The following is a 27,320-nucleotide window of genomic DNA, read 5'->3' as shown; positions in this document are numbered from 1 at the left end:
AGGCAGAGAGGTATGGCTCAAAGTAGTAAAGTGCTAGCCTTGAGCAAAAGAAGTTCAAGGACAGCCCCCAGGGCCAGAGATCAAACACAAACATACACACACACTAAGGGACAGCACTCAGGCCTGAGTTCAAGTCCCAGTACCAGTCCACACACACAATAAACGAATGGGATTAGGAGTCAACCCCTGAGGTGGGGTCATGGTGTGAATTCTAAATCCAAGTGTGCAGAGTGTAGCCTCCTAGAAAGACGCCAAAGAGGAGTTGTAGATTTTTCTGTGCATCCTGGCACGTCTGGAGGAGACGGTCCTAACTCCCCCATCGGTGTGGCAATTCTCAGACAAAGGTCTCTTCTTAACTTAGAGAACCAAGTTTTCATCCCACGCAACTCTGCCCCTTGGGCCTGCCGGCCCAGACTGCAATCCAGGGTAACTGGACTTCTGATTTAGCACACAGAGGACACATTTGCTACAATTACAAGAGAAGTGCATGCTGGATCCCATCATGTTCTAATTTCAGGTTCCCACGCCTTTCACATCTTGGGATGCAATTAGAGGATTAAACAGGTAGAACTAGAAATTCCTTCACAATTATTCCTTGTAGGGAGGAAAGATTTTCCTTAAGTCACTGCACCCTTTGGGTACAGGAATAGGTATAACTAAAACATAAATGACCCCTTCAAAGCAAATGGAATCCAAACTGAAAATATATTTTAAAAAATTCTAATCAGTACATCACAACTAAACGTTGAGTTTTACAGGAAAGCCCTAAGTGTTTATCTGAAGAATTCTTACAATTCATCAAAGTTTTTGCTTTCATCACAGACCAGGGGAAAGAAGTCAGTAGATTTCTAACGTGAAAACACTACAGAGAGTTGAGAGGATGGTTGGGGGAAACTCCTTGTGCAGTGCTTGATACTGAACTGCCGGTTGGTAAAAGCTCACCAAATTCAAGCTGGGTGCTGGTGGCTCATGCCTGGAATCCTAGGGACTCGGCAGACTGAGAGCTGAGGATCGCAGTCCAAAGTTAAACCAGGCTGACAAATCTGAGACCCTTATCTCCAGTTTTCCAGCCAAAAAAGTAGAAGTGAAAGTGGAAGTGTGGCTCAAGTGGTGTAACTCCAAGCCTGAGTGAAACAGCTGAGTGAGAGTTCAAAGCTATGAACTCAAGCCCCACTACCGGCCCACACGCATAGAAGAGACAGTATTACCAAGTTAACTTTAAAGGATGAAATAGGAGCTGGGAGTAAGACTTAGCAGTAGAGTGCTTGCCTAGCATGCATGAAGCTCTCGGTTCGATTCCCCAGCACCACATATACAGAAAATGGCCAGAAAGGGGCGCTGTGGCTCAAGTGGCAGAGTGCTAGCCTGGAGCAAAAAGAAGCCAGGGACAGTGCTCAGGCCCTGAGTCCAAGCCCCAGGACTGGGGGAAAAAAGAATGCAATAGAAAATTATACTACTATACCTGTGTCTCCCTTTTTCTAGGAATGCGTCTTATTTTTTTTTTATTTCCAAGGTCAAAGAGCATCATTCCCTTCCATCATTCTTTATATTTTCCTCCATATACATAGGTTCTGTGTTTATATAGCACATCTTATGTACACAGGTGTGTGCACCTCTACACAGCTCTACACACACACACACACACACACACACACACACACAGAGCACAGCACAGCACAGCACAGGAAAACAAGAAAATTAATATCATGACAAAACCGAAGGATGTAACAAAGACATAAAATCCAAACTCACTCTTTGTGGTTATTTTTCAGACAAAAGCAAAAACAAAAAACCTGCTACTTTGTAGACTCTGTCCTTCTTGGGTAGTTAAAGGTAATAGTATACTTGTAATTTGACAGTAAAGAGCTGGTAATTTTCATACTGGAGGAAAATAGCAAGTTATATTGTCAGTGCACATTCTTAAGACTATGCTTCAACAAGACTACATCCTCTGGTCTTGTTTTACTTACTAAAAAGGAGCTCACCGCGAAGAGGCACTGTGGCTCAAGTGCTAGAGTGTTAGCCTTATTTCTCCTGTAACTGGTTAACACGTGTTTTGATTAGGACCTTCATAACTCATATATATATATATATATATGCATATATATATATCTGTGTTAATAAAGTCATTTGCCCTAAGTATTTAATTTTCCTTTTAGATTTAAACCAATCGCAAAACAGTTTAAAATAGATGCATGTTTGAATTTGTAACTTTCTTCACTCTTGGTTTCTTCCACTGTTGTAGTAGCTTTCCCATCCTTGGGGCTGATTAATTAACAGTCATGCACGTTTACTTAAGTTTTAAAAATGGGTTTCATGGCTTTACACGTAAGGCTTTATCCCTTCTGGAATGGTGACACTATAACCATGAGTTCAAGCCTGTGCAGGAGGGCTGTCACTTTACATTTTCCTAAATAATTTAACAATGATCCTAGAAATAATCATCTTTTTACTACTTTATGTTGATACATCAGTACTGAAGTATCAGATTGTTTATTATATCATGACAGGCAAAGGTCATTCTTGCTGTGAAATTAGCCCATTCTCATAAAAAGATTAGTTCCAAAATAGTAACTGTATTAACTGAGAATTTAGCAGATAATGAATTCCTCTCAAAAAACTTTATATAGATCTCTGGCTGTGATCGTGGAGGACCGAAGCCAGCTAGGACAAAAAGTTTGCAAGCCTTCATCTCCAAATAATGAGAAAAGGCCATGCTGGAAGCATGGTTCAACTGATAGAAGAGCAGCTGAGCAACACGGAGGCCCCAGTTCAGAAGTCAGGACTAGCCGGGTGCTGGTGGTTCACACCTGCAATCCTAGCCACGTAGGAAGCTGAGATCTGAAGATAGCAGTGAAAAGACAGACGGAACAGAAAAGTTTGTGAGACTCTTACCTCTGATTAGCTAGCAAAAAGCCAGAAGTGGAGGTATGGCTCAAGTGGCAGAGCACTAGCCTTGAGCAAAAAACTAAGGGACGGTGCTCAGGTACTAAGTTCAAGCACCATTTGTGGCACCAAAAAAGAAAAAGACAATGTCATATTGGCAGAAAGAAGAGAAGCAGAGAGGAGGGGAGGGGAGGGGAGAGGAGGGGCAGACAAACATTATTCTCAAATCCCTGTCATTTAGGTTCTCTTATTGGATAGGATCATGAATGTAAATGACATATTCATAAGTTCTCGTTTTCAGTTCATTTTGAATTTTCTCTTAAATGAAATAAGAAACTTGGATAGTGATGACTTAGTGATTTTCAAAACAATTTCATTACATTATCTTTGTAAAACATATCAATCCAGAAAATTGATGCTAATGTTTGCAAATGTAATTTAAGAATCATGTATTAGTATAAGCTTTCATATGAGGAATATATAATACCCATCTACCCTACAATTTCAAATGTTAGTGTTCTAAGTATTAAAAATCTTTGAAGCAACCAAGATACACAAAAGCATGGAAATACTTAAATTATGAAACTTCTTTAAAAATGAGGTTACTGTAAAACTATTAAAGTTATAAAAAGTATATACCACCATTAAAATACATTTGATATAATAATAAACAGAAAACTTGGATAGGATACAATAATTATACTTAACACTATGAGTTATATTATGTTTTTGTTCATAGAAAAACAGGTATGAATACGCAACTATAAAAAGAAATGCTTAAAAACCAATAGCTGTATTAAGTAGGAAGAGTAAAACTGAGAGATCATAATATATAAACAGCCAAACAAAATCCAGCATAGGCAGATATATTCATGTGGTTAACATAAGACACAAAATATATTCCATATCTCAAAGCAGGATCTAGTCTTTTATACTTCAAAGGGATTAAGTAATAAACCAAGTTTTCCACACTTGTGACTAGAAAAAGTTCAAATACAGAGAAAGCAAAAAAAACAACAGAAAACTATACAAATTAGAATATGTTATAAGAAAGATAGAAAATGTGAAATCTCATCTGCAGAAGGAAGGGACGAAGAAAGGAAGGAGGGGAGGGAGGGAGGGAAGGAGGAGAGGGATGGAAGGAGGGGAGGGAAGGAGGGAGGGACAGTATTATGTTTTCAAAACTAATAAACCAATAAAAGTGATGTGAAATCTTATTTTATAAAATCACAAATTACCATATTCTTTTGCTCCCACAAATAACAACTTTAATAGAAATTTACAATGCAAATATCTAGAAACTATCATGATGCTGTGATCTTTAAGGCATTTTTATCAAAAGCATAATCACTTAATGAACAAACACAGCAGGAATGCCAAAGGCCTCAAACAAAGCGAACATCCCCACCACTAAAGCCTGAGCATTATGTGAGCACAGGCAAGCTCTTGGCTTTCTGTAACTCAGAGAAAATAAACACTAAGCCATTATATCGTCACCTAAAATGTTTTAGAAGGGACAGCTTCGATATTTGATTACATTTCTTTTATATAACCAACCTGGCCTAATAACAGCAGATAGTATGCGTCACTAATGTTTAAACAAGTTTTTAGTATGTTTAAGTTTCATAGATGTTTATAGCATGGGGGAAAAGTCTAAGTTAAATTTTCTTAAAATCATGATGGAGCAAATACAGGTCACAGGCACCTCAAGAATGAGAGAGTTGTGAAGAATTCACTCTAAACCCCTTAATTAAAAAATGATTTTTATCTGATACAGATACACTGGATAAGTCTGCTTAACTTCTAGAAGAATATGCAAACAAAACATTTTAAGTTCTTTTTTTTCTATTTAGAGTACACTAAAATGTAGAACCTAGTTTTTTTTAATTGAAGAGCTGACAAAAACATTGCATGAAAATTATTTTCTGCATCCTAAAAATTGTAACAACCAACCTAGAAAAATATTTATTAAACAATTAAATATTTGATTAAATATTTAGTTAACAACTGACCAGGTGAATATTTTTATTACAAGAAAGAGAAAATTTTACTATAAAGGAACTTATTAAAGACATGGGAGAAAAATGAGGGATAAGCTGACACTGGTCAAGACACAATATATTCATGAAGTGGCATGTTGAGTTGAACCCCCTTTTACAAGAAAAGTGAATTTTAATAAGAATTAAAAGAGAATTTTTAAAAACAGATATTCATAAAAACTAAGCAGATGGAAGTTACTATATAATGTTAGGTTAAAAATCAGCAAGCGTTTCTATCAAAATAGCATTTGAATACAATGCCAATGCTGTTACAATGATGGAAATTATCATAAGCATTAAAAATCTTGGGGTAACATAACTTTACTATAAAATGCTACTGGAAAAAAAAAGTTCCATAATGTGCTAATCATCAAACAGACAATGCAGTATAATAAAAGACATACTTGAAATGACAGGTAAAAATCAAGAGGAGATTTAAACTAAGAAAAGAATGCTAAAACAAATCTATGCACATTAGCGAGCCAGAAAAACCCTAAACTAGTCAGCTTCTATAAAACAGCATTGGAAAAGAAATCACCAAAGAAGCATGTCATGATTTTAGCAACCTTCCATATATATACTAATTTTGCATAAAAGAGGGACAGGCTTTGAGCAAACGAAAAGAGAATTCATGTGAAGTGTTTCCAGGCTCAGGTTCCTCTCTAAGCAAAGAAATGTTCAGGTCCATAAAAATACCTTGAGAATCTTTCAGCTAACATGGAAAAACAGAATCCAACCTGAAGAAACCATGGGAGCCACTCCATCAATTTGCAATTTCCAAGAACAAAAAAGATTTATATATATCCTTAAAAAAGTTTTCCTCATCTACTGACAATTTACCTCTGTGCAATTTAATTTTAAGACATAGCAAAGCAGCACCATAACAGAAAAACAGTATGAAAACTTAGTTTTCTTCCAGACAGCTAATAAGAAAATGAATTCTTGTTTATGCATTGAAAAAATAAGAATGTTCACTTTTTTTTTTCATACTGAGTCCATCCGTGCAAAAAATTCTCCAAGCAGAAATAGTTTCTTTTGGTCAGAAAGTTATTTCCAAGTAGTATTCCAGACTCTGCAGCATTGTTTTTTAATTCAACAAAGAACTTATACCACTTTTGGAAGAATGCTTCTAAATACTTTCTTTGTAAAAATTCTAGTTTTTTAAAAAAGATTCAGGCAGTATACTTAGATATAGCCATGATTATCTACTTAACACTGCTTAATAAATGACTGGATACTAAAGAGAAATGTTTTACTAGATTTATTAAACCAGCAGGGAGGCTTGCTAAGGATCAATGGAGAATGAAAAGAAAAAAGAAACAGCCTTAGGGAAAACAGAGAAGCAGAGATGGATAAATAATAACATTAAAAAGTCACAGGAAGCAGTAGTGTGGGATTGTTGTTGTTGTTTAACTTAAGGCTAAACATGAGTTAAATAGAAAGAACAGTCTTAGCATCCATAAGTCCCAAAACTGATCTTGTTTTACAAGAATGCATGAAATACTCCAGCAAGGCCAGACGTGGAGAAAAATTGATTTTTCAGGAAACATTTGCAAGGAAGTATGTTAGAAAACAGATGCTTGATAAGCAGCACTTAGTGAGTTGATTATAACAAGATTTCTTTTTATAATGAATTAACCAGAGGAAAACATTCTGTTTTACCAATGCTAAAAAGTAATTAACTTTTCATTATGAACTGTTTTGTTGTGCAGTTGAGAGAAAGAGAGAGTCTTAAACGCTGTTGGATTACTGAAAAGCAACTGCTCTTTCAGTGGGTGGGTGCTGGCACTGGGGCTTGAACTAACTAAGGGCTTCATGCTCTCATTTTGGCTTCTCCTGCTCAAGGCTGGAACTCACCCACCTGAGCGACAGTTCCACTTCCACAGCTACACTTTGGAAGTCAGAACACACACGTAGACTGAAAGCACATGAACTTCGTACCATTCACTAAAGCCGAAGGGAATGCAAGAGCTTATGAGATGGGAATTGATCTCAATAATTCATCTATAGAAACATCAACCCGGGTTTCATTCTACATATCTATGAGGAATGACCTTAATACAGAGACAATTCCTGACTTCAACTCTAAAAGAGGCGATTTAAACCTCTGATTAATATTTACAGAAAAGGGAGAGTCTTTGAAGTTAGTTACTTAAGTATTTTAAAGGACTTAAAAACTGTTATGCAGTCTTAATACAGGCAGATTTTTGAGTGAGGAGACAATCCTCAGTTTTTCATTTTTCAAAGTAGCTGTTCTTAACTGCATTGCTCCTTCATTTTACTTTATTAGTTTCATGTTAGAAATGATTGCCAACTAAGCCAAATTATGATTTTTGTGTTTTATGAATATATTATTTCTTTCTAGTTTTCACATATAGTGCATTACACTATTAGCCATCTCCTATGAGAAAAAGATTCAAACATTCTGATCTAAGATTTCAGAGGTATGCGTAGGAATACTCTGCTTAGAGGGTTTATAGATTAAAATGTGTTTCCTTGCTGTCTGAAATTAAAAAATTTCCAATAAATGAACAGAAGTGGGAAATATAAATATATATTTACAGAATACTACCAATGTATGTTCATGTTATTTATTATAAATGCAAACTGCACACAACTTAAATGGAACAATGCTTTCCCAGTAAAACAGCCAAGACTTTTTTTTATGGATAAATAAGCGAACTGGCAAGAAATTAGCTTCGGTGTAATCAGTAAAAAATTATTATTAAATATGGTTTCAATGCACAAGTGTTAAAAAATTCATATATTATGCTTTGAGTATCACCTTATAAACAGTATGCTATAATATTACTTCTTTCAAAAGTGTCAACTTGGATCATTTCGATGTGGAACTTGATTTTCAGAAATGTAACCTGTTAGTGAGTTAAAAATAATTCAGATGCTATTTGGGGCTTGATTTGAGGTACTTCAAAAAAACTGAAAATAATAAAGAACCTTCCCTTCATTGTGGGCTTGATTTAGCTCCATCCTGGTCGTGATTCCACAGAAGATCCTAGGTAAGATTCAAAGAACATTATTCTAAGGATATTCGGGCTGCAGCCTAGGACATTTTGTTTTTCCTTTTTTCTGAGGAGGCAGGAAACAGAGGCACGGAAGTGGGTAACACGCAAGAGTTAGGTCTTAAGAGTAAGCCACAGCCTCAGAAATCCTTTTCACTTCTTCTCAGAAAATTGCCCCATGAGGCCAAATTTCTCACTTGTTTTCCTGAACTGTCCTAGCAGATAAGCATGGCATATGCGAAGGAGAGACATGAGCCTGCCCTGGATACGGAGATGCTCTTCAAAGCCATGAAACTAAAATGCCCCTGGAGGGTGCAGCGTCTGTTGGAGTTGGATGCGTCCCGGGCTACTGTGATCCTTTGGATGATAGAATGTGTTAAATGGCCACCCCTTTTCCACCTTGTTGGCTTGTAGCATTAACTCATTAATTTAGTGCACGTACTGTGGCTTGAAGAGCGGGGGCCAAATGATTTCGTTTTTCTCAAGGCTGGTGTTTTGCCACTTGAGCCATATCTCCACTTCTAGAGTGTTGCTGGTTACTTGGAGAGAAGAGTCACATGGATTTTCTTGCCCAAGCAGGCTTTGAACCACAATCCTCAGATCTCAGCCTCTGGAGTAGCTAGGATTACAGTCATGAACCACCAGAATCTGGCTCAACTTGTACCACTTAAATCATTTTAGTGAGAGAAATATTTGATGTAGAAAACATTAACTCACACCAGAGGGGAATTTTTTTCTTCAATGAAACAGTTACCAAAGATATATTGAAAAGCATTATGAGAAGCCAGATATTGGTGGCTCGCTCCTGTAATCCTAGCTACTCAGGAGGCTGAGATCTGAAGACTGCAGTGAGGCTGGGCAGAAAAGTCCAGTAAGACTCTTTGGTGAGCATTCTGCCACTAGGCCACATTCCCAGCCCACTCCATTAAGACTCTTACCTCTTATGAATCACTAAAAAAGCCAGAATGTGCTATCCTGAGTAAAAGAAGCTCAGGGCCAGTGCCCAGGCTCTCAGTTCAAGCCCCTCATCCCTACTCCAGGACGGCAGTGTGTATGTGTGTGTGTGAGCGCACGTGCGTGTGTAATGGGATAAAGTGCTGGTTAATTTTAGGCATCAAGGTGGTTCTCGCAGGAAGAAATGATGCATGCTGCAGTTTGGAACTGGAATGTCTCCCAGTGTCCCCAGAGTGGCTCTGTTGAAAGGCAGCTCTTGAAGAGGTGAAGTCGACTAGGAGAAAGTTAGGCCTTATCACTGTGCTCTGTAATCAGAGGCTGGAACCCTTGGAACGTGGGCTCCAAAGGGACTGTGCTCTCTCCTCTTTCTTTCCTTCTCGGCCACGAGGTGAATGGATTTGCCACACATAGCCATCACAGAAGGAAGCCCAAACCAGCTTTTTCTCTTATTATCTCAGTATTTGTTATAGTGACAGAAAGCTAACACATCACACATACATTAAATTACATTGGTCACATTTTTCCCTCCTTTGCCCACATAATGTACAAGAAAGAAACTACTGTTTCTAAGACAGGAAGCGGCGTGGGACAAACAGCTCTACTGTGTGCAGATCCAAAAGCCAGCCAGATAAAAAAAATCCTATGACACAATCTGCTAAAAACAACGTATTTATACAATTTTCCATTCTTAAGCAACAGGTGGCCTCATTTTTCTGACACCCTGTTGGTTATTTTTCTTTCCCCATAGATTCTTCTGCCCAGTCTGGTTTCCAACAACAATCCTCATATCTCAGCTTCCTGAGTAGCTAGGATTACAGGCATGAGCTACCAGTGCCCCGCTACTGATCATTTCTTTACCTTTGCATTTAATTCCTATCCACTAATCACATATTTATTTCATAAAATCCCTAAATGCTAAAAGAGATAAGGACTTAAGAACCATATTCTGTACAATTTCATGCAAGAGTGATGTTGAGTGAAAACCGTAATTATTCAGACTACTGTGTAAGATTAATTAGCCTGTTGTGTAAGATCTGACATTATCAAGCAATCAAACCACACTTCCAGCCTTATTGTCTACATATCACCCCTACTGAAACGTGCCTTACGGCCTGTGATATTTACTTTCTTTCCACGGAGCTGCGTTCACCTTTATCCCTGGCTGTGAACTAGAATTCTCAGTGACCATGCTGCCAGCTCTGATGACCTCTCGTGAGATGACTCAATCTAACTAAGCTGGAGATCTCCTCCTTCTCTGAATCACAACATGATACACAGCGTACACACATCATACTGCATCAAAGGTGGCCCCTGGAAGCATATCCCCTCAATAGTTGACCCACTGAGCAGGGAGAGGAAGGTTCCCATTTCGACTGGTGAGAACTGCAGAAACGTGGGCGGCTGGCTGTGTATCTGGGCATTCCTTCTGCACGCAAGCTCTCAGGTAGCCTCCTCCTGCATTGACTCTGACCTGCCCAAAAGACTTGCTTGGGTCACAAGACTTGCACAGGGTCAACAGCATTCAAAGACTGGAAACTGCTTCCTCTTGCTGCTGTCTGGAACTCAGAAGGCCCTGCATTTGCAGCCTACTGGAGGGTAAACAACCCTATCACACAGCGCTGCTAAACCCAGCTAGGCCCCAGCCAAAACACCGGAATGGAAAGTCACCAAGCTGTCCCACACCAGAAGAAGCATGGAGCTGACCACAGTCTTGCCTGCAGTGAGTTCTAGGTAGCACTGCTTTTATTTGTAACCGCCCTGGGCATCTCCAAACTAGATGTGTTTCCTTCCAACAGAGATTTTCAAGTTGATCAGAAGGCCTAATAGTATCTGAGGATGAATGTTAGGTATTTGGAGACCATGGGAGTAACAAGTTTTGACCCATTCACATTAAAACATTCATTTAGAAAAACCCATACTGTCAGTAGAATAAAATGATTTAGCACAACTAGGATGCCTTTCCATCTTCAACCAAAAAACATACAAAGATCGAAAAAGCACGCTGTCTGGAAGGCTTCTGGAATAAAACCCAAAGCACACGAAGACATCCTTGTGTCCAGCCCACGGAGCTGTTTCATACAGCGGTATGTGCTGCCCCCACGCAGAGCATGCTACTGCAAGTATACTCATTCCAGGTAAAATAATGACTTTGAAGAAGCAACAGAAAGAAGGGAATCCTCCTCCATGGCCATTGCTCACCTATATGGCTCCCGCTGTGGTTAGCAGTGCACTCAGGATCCTCTGGATGGAGGGTAAAAGCATTCAGAACAAAAGCCAAGAAACAAAGCAGAACGGTTAGAAGCCCAGCCCCAGAGGCAGAAAATAAATCACTCAAAATCACTCAAAAAAATCACAACCGGGTGAAGCACAGCAAAGAACAGCCTTTCCAGTGCCAATCTCAAACATAAAACACTTGGTTTTATGTTTAAGTGTTAATATTTTGAACCATCATGCAGTTGTTTTTTAACCTCCTTCAGAGGTTCTTTGAAGCAAGTCCAAAGAAATTACTTTAAAACCTGGTCTGCAATGTTTATGCTTCCACAGTTAAGAAAATTATAGCACCTGATTTCCAAAGTAAAATTATTTTTGTAAATCAGGCTCTTTGGTAAAATGTTAAAGATAGCATGTATTTTTTTTGGCTCACTGGATTAGACAAAAGGGTTAAGATGAAAAACATATCCTTCCTACTGCTATGTAGTGATTCCACAATAGAAAGCAATAAAAAGATAATATTCCCATTTCCATTTTTTTAAAGAACAGATAAAGTACATTTAAAAAGTAAAGACTATGCTATTATTTCTTGGAATTAAGTGAATACTGGGTTTTGCATACCTTAAACAGTGAATGTAAGTAAACAGAGGACTTTATCGTTTGGGGTCCCTAACATTCACCTAAGTGCATGCCTGGAACAACCCAGAGTACTCGGAAATCAAACAGTTGCCAGGGACATGAGATGTAGCTCAGTGGTAGAGCACCTGCCCACATTTGTGAGGACATGGTTCCATTCTAGCACCTGAAAAAAGTTTACCAGTGTACTTGAAAAACACTGCCTTCTTCCTTCATTTTTGGGGGGCACAATTGGCAGAGATGCAAATGTAATGTGTTACTTGTGTTTGTAGTTTGTGTTTCTTCTCTATGAAGCAAAACAACAAAAGGATATCACCCCCCCACACAAAAAAAAGTCCAACTTCTGTGCTTGGACTGAAATATCATAATGAAAGTAAAGATGTAAGTAGAGATCTCTTTCATTAACTGCCTGATACGTTCAATTTAACCCTAAACTTATGTGCAACAAATAAAATTACTAGACTATGCACGGAAACTTTTATACATGTACCTTTAATTTCCTCTGAGAAGCAAAAAGAAAATGAGAAAGGAAATGGTTAGATGGGCAGAAAACACAATTAAAGTTTAAAAGATGTTGCATCCAAGAAAAAAAAAATTCACCTACCCCACTCACTTATTTCCTCATCTTAGAAAAGCCAAAGGAAAAAGATAAACATATTTTAAATATATCAAAAGAGTTAATCAACATATAAATAGAATTTTAGCCTCCACTTCAGTCTTGTTCTATAAAGTATGTATATACTTTAGTGCATAGTACTGTATTGTGGTTTTATTCTTCCTTGATGAATAAGACTCTTTTACTGTTCGCAAAGATGCCTTTCTCAAAATGTCTGCTCAGGTTTATGATTTTTTCTATTAGGTTTCCTACTAATTTCTTAGTAGTTATAGAATTCTACTTACACATTTGGGGAATGTGCAGTGGTCAAATAAATGTAAGATCATTTCTATCTGAACAAAAAAGTCTTCTTAGAGCTCATGAGCAATCAAATGAAGAAAAATAGAACAATAATACCTTGAATAAGGTAAATTATTTTCACAGATTGGTTTTGTTTGTAAATTAATCTGTTCAAGATATTTAAGAAAATTCATTTAAAAAAGATAAAAAGTATTCTTATAAACAAGTTTTACCCAGAAAGTGTCTAAATTTCTTGTTAATAATACCCTATTAATTTAACACTATCTATCCTGACAAGAGTCAGTTTAATTAGACATACCAATGAGTCAGGCAAGACCTGCTGTTTTCATTGTATTATTTGATTAAAGGAAATCCTAAGTAGTTTTAAAATTGCTAATAAGATAAAAACTAAAAGTTCAGTTAGACACTGGGGATATGACTTAAGTGATAGAGAGCCACTCAGCAAATGCAAGACTCAGGAGTTCAACCATGGCACTAGCAAAAAAAAGAGTCAAGACTGACTAGGAGTGAAGGGGGAGAATGTCCTGGTAATATATTAGAGTAAAACTTAAGCTTGAATAAAGGTAGAACCAATTTTGCAAAATGACCTGACAGAGAGAAAGGAAATGGCAAGAACAGCTCTCTGCTCATTTATCATAAACCCCAGCTACAGACTGGCCATCAGAGAAAACGGTTCAGAGAAAGTGTGTACCACTCCACTTTTACTCTTCAAATACCCATGGGTCTTTTAACTGTGTTGGTTCTACTTGATCAGTACTAGCAAATATGAGAAGCTATTAGTTTTCAGGCTCACAAAGTGAGTTCATTTACACACCTTTTTAAGACTTCTAAAAACTCACATAACAAAACAAGTGATCAGAAATCAAAGATTAGATTATGTGCTATGGATTAGCCAAATAAGACATCTACCATGGAGGAAACAAAATAAACAGTCCTTAAGACCAATCACTGAAATCTCATGCATTCTGAAATCTTCATGCATCTTGTCACATGGCAAAAATTTTTGATAGAACTAATATAACAATTTTAATACTGAACCCTTGATTAAAAAGTGTCATGAAAACAAGATGGTATAAGCCATGTCACAAAAGAAATGACAAAAATACTTAAAAACACCAACAACCAGCCCATAACAAATATAAGCACTAAAGTACATTACATTATATATAGTATACATGATGTAAAATGCTAATGTATATCATTAATATATACTAATGGATATTACATTATATATAATATAAAATGTGTTATATATTATATATAATTATAATATAACATATATTTCTTATATATAATATACAATGTAATGTATGTGCAGTATATGTATATATACTATATGTGTATATATGTATATAGTTTGTATTATAATAAGAGGTCAAAATTGCAGAAAAGAAAATTTCTCAGCACAATCCTTAAGAGATAATTTTAGCATTGTAAATCCACACACATATCCAACAGTATGTTCATGCTTAATAGACATCTCGTAGGAAAACCTAAGAAATGAAATAGATTCCCTTAAAATTACCAAGTTAAATAAAAAGAAAAAAAACATACTAAGACTTGATCCTAGAATGATGGATGGGGTAACTGCCCATTTCTTACTATATACAAGGCGTTTTCCTTGGCTCACTGAGTACATGCAGTTAATTAGTTCCTAACATTCTGAGGCCAGGACTATTCCCATTTTACAGATGGGAATGTGGACCCAGGTAGCCTAGGGATGTTTAACTATGATGTCAAAATTACCACCTGGACATCCTTTTGTGGGTACTCAAACCTGGGCTAGAAAACACAAAATCAGGGGGAAAGTCAGGAACATGTTTGTTCCAAGTCTCCCCTTGTTCAAACACTCCTTCTTACCCTTTCATCAGTGTCAACCCCATAGTGTCTCTCCTGACAGGAGACAGAAGAGCCCAGAAAGGACCAGCCCCTGCCAACAGCAGTGCTAACAGGAGCCCAAAGCGATTAACACAGGAGAGCAGGACAGAGACCTTATAAGACCGCAGAGGAGAGGCCAGGAACACAAAGAGGCAAACCTGCAGGCTACAGGGAGTGGACTGAAAGATCTCACAGTAGACCAAGATGACTGCTACAGAATAGCAGCCAGTGGGACAAAGGAGGCAGAGCAGATACTCTTGATAAGTGGAACGATCTATCCATCTATGCTGGTGCAGTACTATTGACAGCAGGATGGCCATATCTGCTTTCTAAACACCCTCTACCCCCTACTGCATTCTCCCCTAAAACAGTCCATGACCACAGACTCCCAAGACCAAATTAGAACCTTGCAAACTAGAAGACACTAACAGGCAGAGAATACAGGTCTCATTGTGGGGGTGATTAAGTGTGAGATTTACAACTTCATTCATCTATACCTCTTTCCACACACACCCTGAGCCTGAGAATCCAACACACAGTATTAGCAAGTGTTACAGTGTTCACATTTGAATCTGGAATGATCTCTAGGGGCACACCAAGCCATATGGTAGGAAATAGTGGAAACTCTTAAGAGGGAACTTAGTTGTGGAAGAGATCTCTTGTCCCTTGAGGATGTGTCCTTGTGTCTAGGATGATGGGACCCTAGAAGTTTCCTCTTCTCTCTTTTGAATCCTAGCCTCGATGTGAATAGCTTTGCTCCACTGTGAAAACTCCCCACCATGATATGCTGCTCAGTCACAAGCCCAAGTCTCTGCAGATGTTGATTATCTCAACAAAAAGCTGACTTAACACAGAGGAGCAACAATGTTTAAGAGTTTTCTTTTACGTTTGTGTGTGCTGGGACTGGGACTTGAACTCTGCCTGAGTACTGTCCTGGAGGTTTTTTTCATTCAGAGCTGGTGATCTACCACTTGAGCCACAGCTCCATTTCTGGCTTTGGGTGGTTAATTAGAAATAAAGAGTATCATGAACTTTCCTGCCCACACTGGCTTTGAACCATAATCCTCAGATCTCAGCCTCCTGAGTAGCTAATCCTACAAGTATAAGCCACAGGCACACAGCCCTTACTGGTATTTTCTTTTTAATTCCATGTGTTTCTGTTCACAACTTCCCACTAGCATCAAAAAAATGTTTTACACATAACCTAATTATAACAACATATTCAGTCTCTGTGTCGGAACTAACTCTATGTATGAAAACACTAAATGTTTTTTCCCAGTCTTTCTATTTGCTTATGAATGAGGTGATGTCATTCTTTCTGACAGAAGCATGAATTCCATTGTGTGTGTGTGTGTATATATATATATATATATATGTATGTATATATACATATATGGGTGTATATATATATATATCATGTTAAGTGAAGCAAGCCAGACCCAAAGAAATATAGACTCTATGGTTTCCCTTGTTTGTAATAATTCGTATATGTCTAGGATAGTCCTAGCAGATGATCACAACAGCTCAATAGCTATATACATATGACCACATAAAATGATGCTAATTGAAATGAACTCCACGATATGGAAGCAGGAGGTATTTTTTGTTTTTTTAGTTTTTGTTCTAGTTGTTTTTTTTTAATGTACTGTATAAAGTTATTTCCTTTTTCTTTCATTTTATTCCCTTTTGTGTATTCCCTGTTGTCACTGTTGTTGTTTTTTTTTATTTTGGTACCCTGCATATTCTATATATGTTTATCTAATTTGGGGAAGGGAAGGGGAATAACAAAATGGTGAGACAAAAGACAAAGGGTGAACCAATGCCACAGGGATACTCACAAGACACTATGCTGGAAATGACCTTAACAACTTGGTGGGGGTGAGCCATGGGGAAGGGAAAGTGGGAGAAAAATGAGGGAAGAGATAACTGATAAGAAATGTACTCATTACCTTACTTATGTAACTGTAACCCCTCTGTACATCACCTTTATAATTAAATTAAATTTAAAAAAGAAAACACTATATGTTTATTGAAGACAGAAGAAAACACTATTCTTGACTTGGAAAGCTTTATGACAGAGTCCTTAAATGTCTGACTTTCAACCTAAACCATTAATATCATGTGCCACAAATACATTCTTTTTCTCATTGTCTGCCTCATTCTAATGGGCATTTATCATCTGCAGGTAAGTTGTATCCACATAGTAGTCACAATTGGTTAAAACATTTTCAAAAATTTTTGCTGTTATTTCTTATTTCTGCAATTTTATGTCTTATAACAGGAATTCTACAAGACCTTTTTTGTCCTTTCATAATACAAGAGTTATTTTATTGAAGTAAAGACCAAATTACTATTATTCAGTCCACTGGATTAGAAATGTTTGGGTATTTATACTTGGATAACTAAGAAAGGAAATAAAAATAGCACTGAAATATTCTGTTGTCAAATAAGGTATGTAAACAAGTTTTTTCTATCCTTTCTGAAGGCTCTTACAAGCTGTATTTAAATTACAATGTATCACTATGAGCGGGTGGCTCATGCTAGTAATCCTAGCTACTCAGGACTCTGAGATCTGAGGATCATGGTTCAAAGCCACCCCTAGCAGAAATGTCTGAGACTCTTATCTCCAATTAAGCAGCAAAAAGCCAGAAGTAGAGCTATGGATCATGTGACGGAGAGAAAGCCTTGAGAGAAAAGCTAAAGCAACTGTGCCTATGCCCTAAGTCCAAGCCCCAGTACTGGCCCCAAAATTTAAATTTAAAAATATCTACCACCTATTAAAGCAGATTAGTGTTTATATAATTAACACAATGTTTAACTCACATAATTGTGTATGCTTCAACAGAAAAAGAGCAAACAATATCTCCAATAAAGAAACCCGTATTTCTTTCTTCAAGGCAAGGTGATACCGTATGTTTTATATAAGCAAGTGGACTACAAAAATGTTAGGGTACTTTAAATTATATTGACATAAGGAACACAGCTGCCAAGTTTCCATCATGAAAAACTACTCCTACATGCTACTTGAGACTTAAGGTTTGCTTTCACCCATTTCCAGAACACTTAAGCTGATGCTTTTATGCAATAATCCAAAAGCTAGTCATATCAACCAAAATCTATCAGACATCTAGGTCTGTTCTTCTGTGTTACTCATACAAATCCATTATGTGAAAACCATATCAGATGATAGAGGGGAAGGAAAATACATTTCTATTACAATTTTTTTTAGTTGGATAAGTAATTATTCCAAAACAGAAGGGGGATGGAAACAAAGAGAAGAAGCGTCATATTATTTCCAAGACTTAAAAATATTTTTAGCTGGAGCTGATGGCTCATGCTTCTAATCCTAGCTACTCAGGAGGCTGAGATCTGAGGATTAGGGTTCAAAGCCAGCCCAGGCAGACAAGCCCCTGAGACTCATATGAAATTAACTACTAAAAACAGCTGGAAATGGAGCTGTAGCTCAAGTGGTAGAGCACTGACCTAGAGCACAAAAAATCAGGAAGATTGCAGCGCACAGACCCAGTTTAAGCGCAATGACTGTTACACATACACACACACATATGCACACACACGCATACGCATGCTATTTTCATTATGAAACAGGAATGCTTAATTTTAAAAAGCACATTATTTTGTTTGTGTTAGTTATGCCAAGCTTCTTCAAGAGGAAAAATAACCAAACATCAAAGATTATTATGATACTGAGGAGTTTTACATGGGATGTTAAGACCAAAGTCTAAAGAGAACATGATTATCATGACTCCTGGTCTGATTTACCTTGGAGCCAGGAATCGGAGTTCTTCTAAAATATGCCATTCCTTTCTGCCTTTATATTGATATTCCTATGAACTCTATACTACCCTCATCTTCATGAACTTTGTCTGCATGAAAACTCCAGTCATAATGATACACTTACAAGTCAAATAAAGAATAAAATCATAGTTATAGAAGTAACCACATAGTGACAAAAGGTAACTGGTTAGACTAGGAGCTGATGGCTTACACCTGCAATCCTTGCTAGTCAGGAGACTGCAACCGGGAGGATCATTGAGTCAGCCTGGGCAGAAAAGTTTGGGAGACTCCATCTCCAACTAACCTGCAAAAAGCTGGAACCGGAGACATGCCCAAGTGGTAGAGTGCCAACCAGAAGTGAAAAAGGCAAGTAAAAGCATGAGGCAATTGTCAAAAATGCCATTATAGAGACCCTTTGTATTTCTCAGGCGCATGAGTATGGATACACACATGCACGCGCACGCGCACGCGCACGCACACACACACACCTGTCATGTCAAATTCATATACATTTAAACCAAGTACAGCTGGGGAGAACTACTGAAAAGCAAATTTAAATAAATGAAAATTCATAATTATATGAAATTATAAATCCCTAAATTGTCACGATTCAAACAAGGTCAGTACCGATCAAGACTGGAGCGTAGCTAGCCGTATTTCTGGTATTTTTCAGTGGCATGCTTTAGTCCACATATATCAGAACCACATAGATCAGAAGTGCACAAGCCTCCCCTCCCCTGCCCCGGGGCAGATCCCTCTAAAACTTCCTTTCCACTGGACATGTCACCAACGGAAAAGTCCGCGTTCTTAGACACAACGCAACATTAAACTTTTAGCATGCTGATGTCTTCCATTGCCATGTGTGTTGTGACAAGTGCTCTTTCCTTCTGCCCAGACTTAAGCAGCAAGAACAAGCAGGCTTGGGAATCAGTGTTCCACTTAAGTATTTGCTTGCTGGGAGATTTATACTTGGCTGTCCTTTGGCTCTCTCGCTATGCGATTCCTGGGCTATACGCGTCCACAAACTGACAGAAATAACAGGAGATGTGAAGAGCACAATACTAAAAACAGATGTTGATGTAAAATTCCAGGGCCATTTATTTGTTCATTTTGCTTTTTAATGTATGATTTTGAGGCTTCAAATAAAACGATTTTTAAAAATTCATAAAATAGCCCAAACTAGGAAACATTTAGGGGCGCTGAGACAGAGATTTATGAGCTAGAGTCAGGAGGTGGCGGGGGGGGGGGGGGGGGCGGGGGCAAGGGGTAAGAAGCTGAGAGAAGGGTAAGCCAAAAGAAAAGAAATCCCCTTCAGCCCACACTGCTTTGCAGGACTTTGATGCTGTCCATTTTCTTCTCCTCATTTATATTTAATTTAGGTTAATGATAACTCCAAACAGACATACTGTGACAAGTTACTATGACTGATAGATAGGAAAAGAACTAAGTAGGCCAGTTACCAGTGGCATTACCTGTAATCCTAGCTACTCAAGAGGCCAAGATCTGAGGCTGTGAAAACCAGCCAAGATAGGACATGTGCGCATGCGCGCATGCGAGACACACACACACACACACACACACACACACACACACACACACACAGAGCTTAGTTATTCTTAAGTACAAATGTTTTTGTATCCAAGTAGTAGATATTTTTACCTCCCATCTTTCCCAAAGAATAACTTACCCAGAACTCTTGGCTTTGGACAGAGGAAAGAGGTATATTCTAGGTTAAATTTATTAAATATCTAAATTTAGAAATTTGTGAGAGTTGTGGTTACTACACTTTTTCCCCTAAAGAATGGACTATGGTTTATTATAAACAAATCTTTTCTTTCACAGATTCACAGCAATATTCCTATTGCAAATATCTTCTGGGTTTGCTTCCAGAGAAATAATGCTCTTAAAAGCTACTTACTGCAAGCTAATAAGATTCCTTCTTCCATGAACACCTGCTTTAATAGTCAAAAACAAACAGCAGGATTTGGTTGTCTTCCATTCTTATGAACAACAAACTTACATGATTTCCTGCTGGAAACTTTCAAGGGCTGAACTGGTATTTCTGGTCGTCTCAGAGCCAATCTCCTGGAGAAAGAAAAGGTCAACATGTCTATCAATTTTCAGCAAAGGTTCAAGGTTAATGTAACACCAAATATTAAAAATGTTAAGGAAAAAAAAAGTCTTGAAAGGGGAAAAATATTGGTACAATCTGTTTAAATGAAGAAACAAATCTTCCAACTTAGAAGCGTTTTCTTTTAGCGCCAGTGCTTGGCTTGAACTTGGGGTGTACGTGCTGTCCTTTAGCTTTTTCCACTCCAGGCAGGCGCTCTACCACTTGAGCCAAAGCTCTACTTTTGGCTTTGGGCAGTTAACTAGAGAAAAGAGTCTCATGGACTTTGTTGCCTGGGCTGGCTTCAAACCGTAACCCTTCTATCTCAGCCTTCTGAGTAGCCAAGATTACAGGCATGAGCTATCAGTGTCTGCCTCCAACTTACAAATCTTTGTATATCTATCTCTCTTCCTACTGAAATGACTTACTTTTTCTTACCTTTCACCTTCACATGGATTGTGATAGTGACAGGCCATTTTTTCCATTTGCTTCAGAGCAAAAGCCTAAGATGACCTGGCAGACGTCGTATTGTTTCATCATTCTTTACACTTTAAGCAAAACAGAAATCTAAACCCAAGGGATAATAAGTTCCAACGCAGCAGGGGTTTCGAGCTCATTTAATCACAGCCATGCTGGAACAATATTCCGCAGAGAACAGAAGGTGCCTTGAAGAAGGCCCCGCGCCCCGCCCGAGTGGCCCACCTTTCCTGGAAGTGCCTGGAGGGGATGAGGCCCGCCCTGGGGTTGGCGTCGCCCTCGTGCTTCGCCTGCCACCACGTCGCGTCGTCGCGGCTCATGAGCTGGAGGACATCTCCCTTCCTGAAGGCAAGCCCGGCCTCCTGACAGGGGATCGCCCGGTCCTCCTTAGGGTCGTAGTCAAAAAGCGCTTTGATAAACATCTACACGGAGATGTGTTCCAAAGAAAGAGAGAGGAAAAAGAAAATGAGAATCACCTACATTCTTACAACTAAGAAGTAAGAAACAATGACTTCAAAATAAGAATATGAAACAAAATTCTGGTGACAAAGTGATACACAGTAAATAAAAAAAAACACATTATTTCCCTGTACATACAAAAAATACTGTTCAGCGATGACTACTAACCTTGCCTTCTTTAGATGGTGTCTCTTCCTTGATGCTGGGTATTATTTTAAATGTAATGGCTCCTTGAGACTGAGCCTGGTAGCAGAGAAAATAAAGGATCATATTTAAAAACGTGGAACCAAAGAAAAATAAGATAAAAGAAGGAGAAAGTGAAAAATACCTAACAATTTACAAGACCGGATTACTACCAATAGACCAAACAATAACACTCTTTTTGTAGAAGTTCCAGTAATGTGACAAAGGCCTAAGGTTTGTTAAGTTTTAAATTACTAACCACTACATTCACTTTTTTACTTCCTGTTTATTTTTAAGATATAAAAGAATATATGATCATCCATGTCAAGTTAACTGGAAACAAAAATGCGACATATGAATAGTGCCTTAAGTAAACAAAATGTTAAAATAACTAGGATAAGGTGCAAAAATCAGGCTATTACATTTAATCATCAGCACCTGTGGTTTTGGAGAAAAATCCTTTATTGTCAGTACTATGGCTATAGAGATAGGATTCGTTTAATGGTGCTGTCCACTGGAGGAAAATAATAAAAGAACATGTCTATTGTATTCTGGCTGATGAGTACAAACATGTAAGACTCAAAAGATTTAAAAAAAACAACTGAATGTAAATTCAGAGGGAATTAAAAGAAACACCCATCTCAGACAAGGGCAAGTCTCTTTTATATACTTTCATGTCATTCTTGACTTGTGTCTCTTTCTCAGCACTGATCAGAGACAATTATGTGATTAGTTCTCAACCGATCACCTGTAAACTGCAAGCTCATTCATCCACATGACAGATTATTAGGAAGTAGTCACAAAGCTCATTCTTGGAGCATACTTACTAAAATACCTGGCACAGATTTAAAAGCAGTAACAGAGTGGAAGTCAAGAAGAGGAAGGAATAAGAAGGGAAAACAAGCAGACAAGAAGGAAAGAAGTTGAATGGAGAAAGGAGAGAGGGTGAAGACAGAGCTGTCTGGGGTTTACTAGCAGTGACAAATTCATAAACCAGGACTCCATCTTAAAAATGGAAAGGAGGCCTAAAATGTACTCCTTCCATGGTCTAAATGCAATCAGATTTCACTTTGCTAGCCTACACTTTCTAAAAGCCCAGTTGGGATATGTCAGATCCAGTTAGCTGTTACACACCAAAAGAAAGCAGTTCCAGCCAGACAAGGTAACATGGAGTTGTATTCGCGTAGCAACAGTTGATAAAACAGTGACTTACTTTGAAGTGGCAATATTGTGATTATGAAATGTCAATATAATTATTGCTTATCACAAACTGAATTCATAAATCTTAAGAATTCATCTAATACTAAATTCCACAGCTAGAGAAAGCAAAATCTCCTCTATAATCAACCCTCTGTTTTCTAGTTGCATATGTTGTGTTTCTTGAGTGAAAGTTAAATAAACCCTTTACAACAGTGTCATTAAGCTTTCGCTTAAAGTTAGCAATGATGATTATCACCCTTCTTACTAAGTCATATAGCCAGCTACATAGTCATATAGTCACTTACACCTAAAGGTGAGGTGATCCTTCACCTTTGGAGAAGTAGCAGCATTATATAATCATCCCTGGCTATATCATGGCTCAGTGATTGCCATTTCGTGGATTTTCACCTATTGAGGGGATCTCTGAAACTTAATTCTGTGATAGGTGAGGGATCACTATTTACATTTTTTTTTAACTCGCAATATAGGGAAGCCACGGTAACTGAACTGACATATAGCGAGGGACTATAATATAGTCACCAATATAATCATATAGTCACCTATTTGATGCCTGTCAGTAGGTTATCACTTGAATGGTGATTTGGTCAATCCAACCTTCTCAATAGTTTTCAAACATTTTAAAAATACTTTGCTTATATGTATTCGCTAAGTTATTTCCATAAAGTCAATTTCCAACCACTGAATTTCTTCACTAAAACATACGGACAAAACTGGGCACCAGTGGCTAACACCTGTAATCCTAGCTACTCAAGAGGTGGAGATCTGCGGATTGTGGTTCAAAGTCAGTTCAGACAGGAAAGTCCATGAGACTCTCATCTCCAACTAACCGCCTCAAAGCTGGAAGTGGAATTGTGACTCAGTGCTAGCTTTGAAGCTAGCTTAGAGGCAGTGCCGAGGCCCCCGAGGTCAAGCCCCAGGACAGGCATAAAAAGAAAACAGATCAAGACATTTAAATTTTTGAGTTTCAAATGGCTATTTTTTAAAAATCTATATTAATTTCTCCCATCACCAAAAATACACAACCATAGCTATTTCCCCACACTTTGGTCAAGTCTACGCTGTAGAAAGCATTTATTATTTTCCTAGCTTAGAAGTTATTTCAATTGCTAGCATATATTGTTTATACAAAAAGGTTTCTTTGTGAAATTTTCATATACATAATGCATGGACATTTTACATGTAATGTATTTTCCTCATCTTCATTCTTCTAGTACTTTCTTCTCTCTCCTCCACTACTCTCCACCTTTTACCTTTTTCTTTTTTACAATTTGAATGGACTTTTGGGCTAGTTCACTGCATGCATGTAAATCAACTTATCATATTTACGCCCTCCTTCTACTTCTTTCTCCCTCCTGGAGATCCCTCCAAAAGTGGGCATATATATGTGTGTGTTATATTTATATACACACATATGTAGGTATATACACCACACGCATATATATATATATATATACACACACACACATATATACTTCACATATAAGAAAAACATGCCATATTTGCTTGTTTTGAATCTGGCTAATTTCACTTAACATGATAACTTCCAGTTCCATCTATTTTCCCCAAAATGACATAGTATCTTTGTTAAAAAAATATAACCATCCAACTCTCACACAATGTACTTGAGATTTATTTTTTTAAAACATCAAAAATATGTTAAGCTAAAATGCAGACGATTTGACAAACTAGTTATTTTATAGCTCCCATTTTGCTTCTGTCAATAGCAGTATTGTCCTCTAAGTAACTTGTTAGTCCCGACAGGAGTTGTTAGTGCTGGTCTTCTAAGGGGGAGAGCAGGAATGTGTGAGGTCACTTTGATAGCATCTTGTCTTGGAAGGCAGGGGAGAGCAGTACAGGGGTTTTAATTCTGGATCAAGAGCTGGATCACTCAAGCAGATGATAATTTCATAAGCATATGTACAACCTTTTATGTATTTACTCATCAACTGATGGGCACCTACACTGGGCTGGTGATTGTAACTAGTGCTGCTACTATAACATGGCTATGCAGGGATCTGTATTATATGCAGACTTAACACTGTTTTGGATATACGTCCACCGGGACTAGAACAGGATCACACGGTAGTTCTACTTTTAGTATTTTGAGGAGCCCCCACACTCGTTTCCACCAACAGTGTGCAAGGTCCATCCTTGTGAGCATTCGTTATTGACTGTTTCCTATCTGATGCACATTCTAGCTGGGATCTCAATGGGGTCTCAATGGGGTTTGATTTTATGGCTAATGATGTTAACATTTCTCTATCTACTGACTGACAATTTCTTCTTTGAGAAGGGTCCAATTCATTTGCTCCCTTATTAGCTGGAAGGTTGTCCTTAATTTTCTGAATTGTACCTACATTTTTGATATTAAGCTATTGTCAGATGAATAGCTGGCAAAGATACTCTTCTATTCTGTAAGCTGTCTCTTTATTGTGGTCATTGTTTCCTTAGATGTAGAAGCTTTTTTAATTTGACAGAATCCTGTGTGTGAATTGTTACTTTGATTTCTTGAGGTATTTGGAACCGTTTTTCAGAAATGCATTGCCCGTGTCTGTATCTGCAAATATTTTCCTACAGTCTTTCATTTGCTTTGAGTTGATTTTTGTACATTATGAGAGAAGAATTTTGTTTCAGACTTGCGCATGTAAACATCCAGTTTTCCTAATGTCATTTGTTGAAAATGCTGTTATTTCTCAACCATCTGTTTTTCACACCTTTGTTCAAGATCAGTGGCTGTAATTGCATAGGTTTATTTCTGAGTTGTTCTATTCTATCCCATTGGTCTATATATCTGTGCTTGTGCAAGTGCCATGTTGGTTTTATTAAAATGGCTCTGTAATACAATTTGAAGTCAGATATCATAATATCTCCAACATTGCTCTTTTTGTTCAAGATTGACTTGGCAATTTGGGAACTTTTATGTTTCCAAATGCATTTTGGGATTCTTTTCTATTTATCTGAGGAATGCCACTGGAATTCTGATGGAGATTACATTGAATTAGGAAGCTTTTAAGCTGTATGCCAATGGCCCATGCCTGCAATCCTAGCTAATCAGGAGGCTGAGATCTGAGGATCGCAGTGAGAAGCCAGCCTGGCCGGGAAATCTGTGGGATTCTATCCCTAATTAACCACCAAAAAGCTGAAGTGGAACTGTGGCCCATGTGGTAGAGAAAAAAGGCAGGTACAATGTCCAGGCAATGAGTTCAAGCCCCAGGACCAGTACACACAAAGCAAATACTCATATCCCAGTATATTCACTCTTATTCAGGTGCTCTACCACAGGCACCAAGCCTCCAACCCAACACATCCAATCTTTCAGATATTCCATTTTCATTTTCAGATACTCAGGTCCAATTTTCATTGTAGGTTTACATTTTCAGACAAAAAAGGGACCATTTTCTGTTTCGTCCTTATAAACTAATGTTGACTGAATAAATAATACCCAGGTCTAGGACAACTTTCTTTTAAGTCTCTTCACATTACTAAATTACTATACTATACTATACTATACTATACTATACTATACTATACTATACTATACTATACTATATTACTATAACTACTTATTTATACCTAGAACTCCCAGCATACAGTACAGCGATGTGAATAGGAGGAGGGAAGATAATACATAACCAAAAACACTGTAGGCACAATCTATTAAAACCTAAATTCTTTACCTACATCACTTCCATTAATCCTCAAAAATGAAGCAGGGAGACATTTAATTCTTATTTTACTCTGTAAATGAAAGCCTGGGGCACAAAGGTTTAGGTATTTTCCAAGAACAAATTGGGACTAAGGACTGAATGATGGGAGCTGGGATTTAAAAACCAGATTATAAAACCAAATCCCATACATTTCATGCCAAAGCTGATGCTCCAGATATACTATGACTTAATTTTCTTTTCACTGCAGGTGTAAAGTAAATTTACATCTTACCAAGATCTGTATTATTTCCTCAGGTCTCTTATCCTCCACGGGTATCCCGTTCACTTCCCTAAGCTCATCACCTACACGAATAAGACCTGAAAAATACAAGCTCACTCTGTACATCACCTTTATAACACGTTAAAAAATACAAACTCAGCAAATCTGCATTCTACATACAAAAAGGAACTGTAATTTGTGACTGTTTCCATAATCAAAGCATCATTAGTTTCCTTAATAGATTAAGGAAGAAAAAAGGAACTTTCAGACTTCTTGGGTTTCAGAATCTATACCTGTGGCAGTGAATCAAGAATGTAGCTCAATAATGGCTGGCAAAACACAGCACCAATATCTTTACCTGGAAATGCACATTATTGATACTTTATAGAGTAAATTGTACATCAAAATGGTGAGACAAAGGGAAAAAGGTGAACTAATGCAACAGCAATACTTACTAGACAATATGCTGTAAACTAACTGTACGACGGGGGAGAGGGGAGGAATTTGGGGTGGAGAGAAGGTGGGAGAAAATGATGGAGGAGGTAACAAGTTTGGCAAGAAATGTATTCACTCGGGGCTGGGGATATGGCCTAGTGGCAAGAGAGCTT

General features: G+C 37.8%; 1 protein-coding gene across 2 annotated transcripts in view; it reads right to left on the bottom strand.

Annotated features, from left to right (window-relative positions):
- The window catches only part of Mpp7 (MAGUK p55 scaffold protein 7), a 125,416-nt gene that overhangs the window by 30,934 nt on the left and 67,162 nt on the right, over positions 1–27,320 (bottom strand). For both annotated transcript variants that reach the window (XM_048367908.1, XM_048367909.1), the window contains exons 7-10: positions 26,725–26,810; positions 21,550–21,624; positions 21,148–21,344; positions 20,356–20,420 (exon numbers count right to left, since the gene is read on the bottom strand). In XM_048367908.1, the coding sequence (XP_048223865.1) occupies positions 20,356–20,420; positions 21,148–21,344; positions 21,550–21,624; positions 26,725–26,810 (423 nt within the window). The remainder of the gene's footprint in view (positions 1–20,355; positions 20,421–21,147; positions 21,345–21,549; positions 21,625–26,724; positions 26,811–27,320) is intronic.

This window comes from Perognathus longimembris, chromosome 18 (assembly GCF_023159225.1).
Source record: "Perognathus longimembris pacificus isolate PPM17 chromosome 18, ASM2315922v1, whole genome shotgun sequence".
Classification (NCBI taxonomy): domain Eukaryota; kingdom Metazoa; phylum Chordata; class Mammalia; order Rodentia; family Heteromyidae; genus Perognathus; species Perognathus longimembris.
This window is presented reverse-complemented; position numbering and strand designations above follow the sequence as displayed.